We start from the raw sequence: 10,701 nt of genomic DNA, 5'->3' as shown, positions 1-10,701 counted from the left end.
AAGTAATTAAGTATTAATGCCCATATATCACAATTTATCACATAATAATACAATTAAATCAATTATTGTCATCCTGGCACGCTAATCAAGACACTAAGTCTTATTACCAAATTTGGGGCATTACAACTCAAGTATTGTTGACTTGATTCATGTGTGGGTGTGTTAGGTTGTGTAGGTTGTTATTTAGCTTTATTGATTAGTGCTCAAAAATGTCATTTTATTAGTTTTAAAGTTTAAAATAATTTAAGTTTTGATTAATATTTTTAGGGAATTATTGAAATGTATTTTATAAATGAAAATACTAATTTTAATTTAATTTGCGTTTAATCTTCAAGAATTAAAATATTTTTTTGGCACTAGCAAAAAGAAAAAGAAAGAAATACGTAAAGCTGAAAAAAGGAGTGAAAAAGTGGCATTTTTGGAATCAAAATGCCCAATTCAAAACCAGGCCCGCTGCCTTCTCCCTCTCCCTAGCACGCCATGTGGCCCTTCCTCCTCTACCTTGTCAGTGCCCCGTCAGCCCAACCCTCCAACCGTATCACGCCACACGTGCGAATGCGCCTAGTCAGCGCCTACGTGGCGCCATTTTTACCTTGCCACCTACAACTGCGCCTGCCACCTGATGCCTGCCAACCACCTACAGTAGCTGTTGTGTGTGCCTCGAGCTGCGTGTGTTCCTTTGCAGCACTCCAAGCCCCACACGTTTACCTGCACAAGAGAGCACAACAAAAACAATAGCAATATAGCAATCATAATAATAATAATAATGATTTTTATAATCAAATTTTATTATTAATATTTTAGTTATCTTTTGTAAACCCTAAATTTAATTTAAATTATATTTTAACCCATTTTGAGACTATAAATATGGGCTTATTTTAGCTATTTGGTATGTGCTTACTGAATTTTTCGGAAACTAGAATTATAAAAGATAAGAGAGCTTAAAAAGAAAGGATTTAGAAAATGCAACCAATGTTTTTACGTGGTTGGGGCGTTAATGAGCCTTAGTCCATGAGTCAGTTGTATTAGAGCTTAGAGAGCTTTTGACAATGGAGTTTTCTGCAAGTTTGAGCAGAGTAATTGATTACAAGAGAAAGTCTGGATCCCCTCCTCAATGCACCACTATTCATATTTATAGGCAAGTGAGTGCACTGGGCTTGGGCCAGGATAATCCGGGCCCAATAAGGGTGTAAATATTATTTGCTATCTGATGGAGGCTCAATACAAAGGATTGAAATATAAAACATATATTAACCATGGCCCATTGGGCCAGCCTAAACATGATCGCATTATAAGACTCGCGACAAACAGGTGCTTCAGTCTGGGTGTTATGGGCTACGAGGAGGATTTGGGGGACAAGATCTGCTAGTGGAGTGGCGGCGCAGTTCTGAACCAACGACGTTCATTCCCGAGGTATCCTCCTCTGCAGGTTATTTGTGGGGACACAACTCCACGCTTCTTGGGATGATGTTAGTGTTGGGGGTACTTTAGCACGCCAAACTCGGTCAACCGATCCAGGTCCGTTTACCAACATCCCTCTTCGTTTACTAGGGTCCCGGTTCATTTACCAGGACCCGGGTTCATCCACAGTGATCTCGACCCAATCTCGGACTTGGGAGTCGCGACCTCTTTACTGCATCTCGGGAGACATCCCGGCACGCGGTCCTAGGTTTATGCAACCTACTCCGGCGATGGTCTCGACTTACACTCCCGGATGCCCTTTGGGCCTTGCCGATACTTGGGCTGCCAAGATTCATTTTCTCTTCGTCTACTAGGCCCGATCTGGGCCTTAACTCCCTGGAAGGCGGCCCATAGACTTAGAGTGTGGATCCGTACATCTTGGAAGAAACGGGGATAACAATATGTAATTTTGAGAGTAAAGAAACTATAGCAAAATTTCTACTCACTTTCTTCTCATACTTTCTTCTGAGAATTTTGTGAGAATGATTAGCATAATGGCCTAATCTTACTAGGAATGTTAGGGATGATTCCATATGCTAGTGATGTTATTTTGCTACTTTGATTTACTATGTTCTTAATATAATGCATTTGAGTTGTTTATGTTCTTTCAATTTCATCTTTATTTTGTTATCTTTATTTACTTGTGCTAATAATATATATAGGATTAGTCATGTTCTTTCTGCGTGTTTCTAATTAGTAAAAGTAATATTAATACATAATTTTATGTCTAATCTTCTATTACATGATTGCCCTTGGGTATTTTGCCATTTTTAGATTTTTCATAAGATTAACATTGTGCTCCTGAAGTAAAGAACTTTATAACTCAAATGGATTTTTGTTAGAAAAGAATATGGACTTTAATGTTAGATTTTCCAAGTAAATGTTGGGATATAAACTATTTACTTGTGTAGTTTTGTAAATCAAGTAACTAAGTAACTAAACAAACATATGGATGATTCGTGAAACCTATCTACTTTTCAACTCTTGATTACATCTTATTTTTTATTTCACTTGTCTCATTTTATCATTCCATCAAAAAGACAACAAAAAAATCTCAAATCTCCATTTCCATCACTTTGTACTAATCTTTTGTGTTTATTTTTCTACTAATACTTTTGTTCTTAGTTACCTCCTTGTGGAATCGACTGCTCATCTACACTACAACTACCGCTTAGTAGAAGTCGTGTTTGGGAGTTAATAATTTACGTTTAGAGTCTTTACTCAAGGGCGAGTAAAGGTCAAGTTTGGGGGAGTTCATTGGGTTGATTTTAGTATCGTTTTACAGTGTGTTTTAGGTTATGATTTAGTTGATTATGTTGCTTTTGTGCGGTATTATGCTTTGATTTTATGTTTATTTGCAGATGAGCATTTAATTACGAAAATGGAGTGGATTGAGGAGAAAAGTTTGTATATGAGTATTAAAATACCAAGTTTGACGCAAATGCAATTTTGGAAATTTCAGGTGAGGTGTGGGCTACTCAAATTTCATTTCGGGAGCAAAAGAAGTCAATTTTATGAGAAAAAATAATTTGAGTCACAGCCTAGCTGAAGTCAAGAAGCCCAGAATTTTGGAGTCACAGGAGTCACGACGTTGATGTGTGTGCCGCGGTGCTGAAGAAGTTCCACCATTTTTAAGCTAAGACGCTTGAAGGCAGAGTCACAACACAATCGAAGTCAGAAGCTACAACATTTAGGGCGTATCACAGAGGCATCGCAATGCTTGTTTCTGAGTTGCGACACTTGTGTCCGTACGAGAATCGTAAGTTGGCATTTAAATGAGGGTAAAATGCTCTTTTCATCACAAATCGCTAGGGCTGATATTTAAACACCATTTACAGGAATTTTAGAAGAGAGGAGACAGTGTTAAAGTCATAAAAGAGATTGGAGATTGGAGGAGACGACAATTGGAGATCCTACAGAGTTTTTCTTCCTCTTTCTTTTACTTTCTGAATTTTAATGCTTTTAATTAGTTTAATGGATATTATTATTGTTTCAGTTATGAACTGATTTACTTTCTAGGGTTTGTAATGGAGTCTTTTGAAACTCTTTAATGATTTAATGCAATTTCTATGAATTCTTCTTCTATATTGTGATTTATTCAATTTTTGCTTAATGCTTGAGAGTGCTTGATCACCATTTACATGATTTATGATTTTAATTCAAAATTCGAGAAGTGATAGTTAAATATGCTACAGATGAATAAACATGAATTTCGATATTAGAGGAGAGTACCTGTATGGTTTGTGTAGATTTAGAATTGTTTTGCTTAATGTCTATTTTATGTTTAATTTATCACATAGATGTAAAAAGTTTACATATAATTGAAATCTATATGTCCTAGTAAGAATATAGATTACCCTTCTTGATCCACTATCACGATAGGAAGATGGAATAGTAAAAATTATGTTAATAAGATATAGAATGGATAAATGATGAAATTGCATTTTTCATCCATTAATTAAATTCTTCAATATTTGTTCTTTTAATTTCAGTTATTAATATTAATTGTTTTTACTCTTTTTATTGCATTATTTTTCAATCAAAGTTTTATTAACCAAAGAGAACTAAGAAATTAATTCATTCGTAATTAATATTCAATCTTCGTACGATACTTTACTTCAATTTTTTTACTTCAATTTTATTACTTATAAACGATATGTAAACTTGCATTATCAAATTTTCACAACAACCTCATAGTAACAATATTAATTATATAGTAAATAAATTTGGTTTAGATTTATGGTTATTACTAATACTAACTCGTATTACTAGTTGAGAAAAGTAGTATGCTCCAGCTGAAATAACAGTATTTACTGTGTTGTAATTTAACTTGGTTTTATAGATTAGTACCAAGTATTATCAACCATGACCGAACTAGTTCTATACTTGGAAGTAATAACTGTGACTTATTTTAGCCATAGTCAAATTGTCAACGACATCATGAAACTTTTGCATTATCACATAATGAAATTATGAAACCCTGAAACTAAACTTGTAGTTAGTTTGAGATAACAAAAGAAGAATCTTCTTAACCAGAATATTTTACTCGTGATTGGAATCAGAAGGATGAAACAGACATCCCAACTATGCTTGACAAGTATAAATAATACGGCATAATATCTACTTCATAGACTTCACTGACAAAGTAAAAGGTACAGTATATTGAGACGGGAACCCACATTGCCAATATTAACACAATTCTCAATAATCATTAAATCCCCAAACCAGAAGAAAAAGAGATAAAAGAAATAGACCAATCCCTCTCCCGGAAGAAAGCATATCAGCTGTAGAAGTAAATGAAGAAACATTGTACCATTACTCCCAGAAGGTACTGCCGCTCAAATTTCCTCCTCCTCGAAGGGATCTCGCTCGGGGAAGTCACCAACCTAAAATATGATAAATTTGTAATTCATTAAAATCCGAAATGAAACAAATATGCAGATAATGTAAACAGACAGAAACTGAATAGCAAGAATGGCATTATGTGAGTTCTGTAAATGACGAAGGAAACATGTAAAAATGCATATGAGAAGATTTGAATACAAAAATGCAATATCAATGAGCTGAATAAATAAATAAACTGCAAGAAAATGTTTCATTTGATGTTTAATGTAATTAGGATAGTCAAACAATTATTTAAGCAGAATACAAACCTTTACTTTGTCTGGCCTAACCATTGCACCCTGAAGCGGAGGGCATTGAAAGTAACGTGTTCCTTTCACCCTAGTACATGAATGAATAAAAGAATTTCAATTAATTTTCATGCACAAGACAACATAACAATCTACAAAGCAAAGGGATGTAATTTTAAAATTTTAAATGCCTCCCGCAAGCAATAGTAAATTCATTCACTCTTGCATAACATAGCAAAACCAAAAACCGTGACTTGGAAATAATAATGAGTCGTGATTCGGGTAACAATTTACATATATGGGTTCATAAAAAACAAGGAACCACAGATTGATCAACCTGAAATACTATACCCTACCATGTAATAAAGTAGATCGAGGGTTTAGAAGATTCATGGCCAATAAAGCTATAATTCCCGAGCTTCATATATTTTATCATGCAAAATAATCACTCTCTTGGCAAAACACTGAAAAAAAAAAAGAATTCTTACAATAACTGATGACACAGCACAAAAAGACTCGGAAGGTAATTTGTAGCACTAAACACCGTAAAGGTTTTCCAGAAACAAAAAAAATGTAAGAGCTTACTCACATGCCATCATGTTTTCCTAATGGTTCATCATATTTGATTCCAACCCAGAAACCAGGTGCCAGAGATTCTGCTCGGCCAACAAATTTAACAACACCTCTTTTTGCCCCTGGGTCAACTTGGCATCTATCTCCTACCTTTATATACTCAAATTTAATAATAAATGTCAGGACAAGTCACAACTATCGTTCACATTAGGGAAAAAAAAGACAGGGAATGCAATAAATACACAGGCTGCTAACCTTGATATTTGCACAGAGTTCTTCCATGTAACTATCTGTTATCTGTAAATAAATTTCGGTAAACAAAATAATCAAGCTAGATTCCTTCCAGTAGACCAGTAGACATCTAAGCATTTTATTCCATTTTGCCACAGTTAGCAAAAGCCTCAACTTACAAAGTTCAACATCAGCAAACACTATTAAGTAATAAGAACAGCTTTCTAACACAAAACACAATACATCAAAGGCTTACTTTTGCCTCAAATGCTGATGGGTTTTGCGATACCATCTTTTCCTTAAATTTTCTGAAAGTGCCTGAAACACCCAAAACAAAATTGCAATGAGCAAATTGAAAATAAAATCCCCTAAAACACCCAAAACAAAATTGCAATAAGCAAATTGAAGTAAATAAAATCCCAGATGACATTCGTGGAAACATAAAATCTCAAACTAAAAATATAATTTATTCATAAAACTACATGGGCTGATATTTTATTCATCAACATCTATCCTTTCAATCACACAAGAGACCACCCACCTCTTTTAGTTTTCCCCTCTTTTAAGGCAATCAATACGATGCAACTTAGATCAACTTAAAAATTTCAAAGTTGAAAGACAACATTCATTAAAAATATCTTGAAGTGAAAATGAAACTTATTTATAAAAAACTCCATGCATTTGCAGGAAAGCTGATATTTCTTCTTCAATATCTATTTCACAATCCTACAAAACTTTACTTTATTTAACTCAATGAATTCGATGCTACTTGATCAAAATTAACAATACCACTTTCAACAACAACTATTCAAAATCTTTTATACCCATTAAGTTAAAACTGAACATTATTTCCAGGGAAATTTACCATCGCGTTTTTTGTAAGCTTCATCTGAAATAGTGTACTTTTCAACAAGTGAAGTGTCCTCAAGCCACCCACCGGATGTAACCGACGAAGGGTCCTGATCTATCACATGAATCCGATACCTTTCACCACCAAACCCAAAACTCATTTTGGAAATTATTCAAATCTATTATTTATATATAATATATATATAAGTATATATAACAAACAGACTAACCCATCAAAAGGGGAGTAAAATCCAAGAGGCCTTGAATCATCGGATAAATTAGAAATTTTGGAGTTGCTATCATCGTAAAGCTCCAATGCCATTGAAGTTACCGAAGTCCCACATTTATGCCATAGCTTCTCTTTGACACCCTCCACTGTCATCTGATATAGAAAAAACATTGATTAAAAAACGAAATTGAAATAGAAAAGAATGGTGTTAAGGGGGAGTATTGAGTTGACTACCTGAAGGGAGAAATGAACGTCAGCGTTGAAACTCTTGAGGTTTGCATGAGTGACACGCAGAAGAACTGAGTTGTCTCCCTCTATCTTCTGTAACATAGACGCCATTACTGCTCTGCTGTTTGTCACTTTGCTTGCTTTTATATTTACTTGTGTTGCCCCGCAAAGAGGAGCCTTTCTGTTCCCCAAAATAGAAGGAATTTGCTGATCATAATTTTAGAATGGTAACTAATATTTTATGCTCCATAATACACTATTTATTAAAAAGACCTAGATATCCATGATTAAATATATTAACATTAGCAAAAATTGAATTGGTAATTAAGTTAGGAAAGATCAAGTACTATTGCCATAAATTAAATTTTTGGTTAACATTTTACAAAATAATTATTTTAATATCACATGAAATTAAATTAAATTTTAATTGTTTTGAACGTGAATAGAACAAAAATTCTTCAAGGACTAAAATGCTGTCACCATATATAGTAGTAATTTGTTTTGAAATATTTCAGTCACTATACAATTCCACTCCAGGTGGATTTCTCATAAAAATCTTTGCATGTATATGCTCATAAAAATCTGTCTAAATTTGAACCAACTAGCAACCATATTAGAAAACCAGTCTTGTCTCCGTCATGAACCCATTTTCAGCACACAAAAAATTCATATGAGAAGTTCACCGTTGAAACTAAAATGGACTAAACGACAAGTACAATCAAAGTAGCAGATTGTACCTGTTTTTAATGATATCAAAAAGAACAAGCAGCAACACACATTGTATTTGAGTTGAAAGTCCCAATTTAATTTAACAAAGTTAACTCATTGAGGCATTTATACAAACACATGGTTTGCATTATATAAGATTAACCAAATAAATACACAAAAACATAAACCCCGTACTTAAATATCATCAAGAATATATACAAAAATATATATACCCAGTAATAGAAAAGAACAAGGAATCAAAGCTGTTGTTACACTAGTTAGGTATTTTTTTAGTCCACTCATAGAAACGGGGGAGAACTTGTTCTTATTTAAGATTCAAAATTACATCTAATCGTCTAAATATGATTTGAATGCATTTTTAATTCCTGTACGACAAAAGCATAGAAAGGATGACAGACTAGATCAGTAATGGCCATGAGAGAGAGACCCACGGGAAAGAAATGGCAATGGGAGAGAGAGAGAGAGAGAGAGAGAGAGAAACTTACAACGTGAAGTCTGTAACGAAATCTCGACGTCGACGAAGAGGAACGGCTATGGGTGAGAATTACCTTAGACGGGAACAAAGACTGAACAGCGAAAACAAAACAAAGGGGCAAATATGTCAAGGAGAAATAAAGAGTGGAATGGAATTCGAACTCCACCCAACTTTCAGATTTTAGTTGAATAAACTTCCTTATTCCTTTCCTTTCCTCTCCTTCCAACCAAACAGTCTTTTTGGAATTAGTATATGACAATTTTTAGCTCTTAACTCACAAAAAGGAAAATAATGACCTGAGAAAAGACATGAAAATATTTTTGAACTGTTATATATTAGTAAAGTGACTAAATAGCAACAACTCTTAATGCAAAATCTACACCATAAGGAAATCACAATTTTTTTTCCTTCCTAAATGTTGCATCATCTGCATCTGCACATGTGAAATTGGCTTCCATTTGAGAGATATTCCAAGCTGCCCGTACGGTAATGGGCTGGTTTGGTGATCATTTATGCATATTAGTAAATAGAACCTGATATTTAGTGTTGGAGAATTGCTAAGTGTGTCGTTGTATTTAATATAGGATCTTACATATTTAAATTTAATAAGTATTATAAACTATCACTGAATGATTATAAAGTGTCACATCGTTAACACATGTTTTGTTTATCTTTTATACTTTGTCTCCGCGTTAAAAAAAATGGTAAGTTATGAATATTTCTATACATAAACAAAACTTTTTATTGATAAAATATCATATGGTAAACTTCCTTGGTGAGATGGCGAAATGTACTGTTCAAGAGAGAGGTAAAGGGAGACAAAACATTGACAACATGGAGAGGAAGAGAGGAAACAAAATTTTTAATAAACATTAACTTAAGGTACAGAATCAAAATCAGATTACAAAATAAAAATAAGATAAAATCAGCCCAGAGAGAGAGAACTTTTCACATGGCTTTTTTTGTCTCAAAATGAAAGATTAGGAACGAAAAATAGAAAGGAAAAGAAAGTATAGTGTCATGACTGTTCCTATAAACTAGATAACGTAACCTTCTAGTTGGCTCTATTATTTATTTAATATTTTGATATTTTTTTAGGCTTATTTGTATAGCAGGTACTTAAATTTTACATGTTTCGGCAAGTTGGTCTCCAAACTTTTTTTTGGTGAATTGGTCCTCAAACTTTATGTTTTGATGCAAATATTATTGGGTTTTATGTCTTTATAAAATAATGACGGACATGTAACACGATTTCATATTGTCAATAAAAGTAGTATAAATCATTTAGTTTGACAACCGTGTTGCTTGCTTGTTTTATTACATGAGTATTGAAAATACAAACATTTATAAAATCCCGAACATATGGATAATTACAATTATAGTGACTAGATCACAGTGGATTATAGTTGTAATTATATATTCAAAAGAACGAGTCCTAAGATTAGATCAGTGCATTGGATTTTCACTGATTAGGCAATCTACGATATGGTCTACTTACACATTCGGGGTATGATGTCTTGTCCAGGGCATTAACCAAGTAGAAAAGATCGTATGTATTTGGTTACATCGGACTAGGATCGATATTGATTATTGATTGATAAATAAGTATCGTTGTTATCGAATCTAATTAATGTCACAGCGTTGACCATATGTTAAGTCAATCTTAATTCCGAGTGATAATATTCTGCTAATTATATTATTTAAATCATTTGACTTGTTCGTTACCAGCTTACCCTACGGTCTAGCCCATACTTACATCTTGGAGATTTAGTAGTGTAATTGAGTGGGAGTATTATTCATAGATATAAAATCTATAACTTTTGTATGAGAAGTAAAAAGATTATATCCTTAATTGCTTTGTTCAAAATGTTAAATGATTGAGATCTCATTTCTGTGATTAAGTTCACGGAAATATCATTTATAAGGAACTTAGTGGGGGTTAAGGATAAAATACTGATGAGGGGTAAAACGGTAATTTGCACCCAGGTTGGTAAGCCATCGATAGAGGATTGACAGCGGTAATGGTTATAACAATGGATATTGTATTTATGGTTTGAAAAATACGTTCTATGAATTCAAGAGTTCAATTACGAGTCTATAGTGGAGTCATGAAGAATTAATAAGGTAGTGAAATTATTCATAAATAAATTCACGGTAACTTATTGGAGCTTGATTTCATGGATCCATGGTCCCCGCATCACCTTTGAGTAAATCATCTAAAATGTCTCAATTAATTGATCTAATTATCAATTAGGATTTTTAAAGTTGACTGTTATCCCCAAAATTTGAAAATG

General features: G+C 33.5%; 1 protein-coding gene across 2 annotated transcripts; it reads right to left on the bottom strand.

The window, feature by feature from the left end:
* Window positions 1-4,399: 4,399 nt before the first annotated feature.
* On the bottom strand, window positions 4,400-8,888 carry LOC133823346 (tubulin-folding cofactor B). Of its 2 annotated transcripts, none has more exons than XM_062256030.1 (9): window positions 8,418-8,885; window positions 7,210-7,384; window positions 6,977-7,128; window positions 6,763-6,881; window positions 6,154-6,215; window positions 5,922-5,963; window positions 5,683-5,816; window positions 5,115-5,184; window positions 4,400-4,847 (listed from the first exon to the last, which is right to left on the bottom strand). In XM_062256030.1, exons 2-9 carry the CDS (start codon window positions 7,312-7,314, stop codon window positions 4,800-4,802), a joined length of 732 nt encoding a protein of 243 aa, XP_062112014.1. In that variant the 5' UTR covers window positions 7,315-7,384; window positions 8,418-8,885; the 3' UTR covers window positions 4,400-4,799. The 2 variants fall into 2 exon arrangements, 1 of the variants encoding a protein (XP_062112014.1); XR_009888257.1 differs by lacking the exon at window positions 4,400-4,847 and adding an exon at window positions 5,450-5,557 and having other exon boundaries at window positions 5,132-5,184; window positions 8,418-8,888.
* Window positions 8,889-10,701: the final 1,813 nt, after the last annotated feature.

This window comes from Humulus lupulus, chromosome 3 (assembly GCF_963169125.1).
Source record: "Humulus lupulus chromosome 3, drHumLupu1.1, whole genome shotgun sequence".
NCBI lineage: Eukaryota > Viridiplantae > Streptophyta > Magnoliopsida > Rosales > Cannabaceae > Humulus > Humulus lupulus.
Note: the sequence above shows the minus strand (reverse complement) of the source record. Positions and strands in the feature narration are given on the sequence as shown.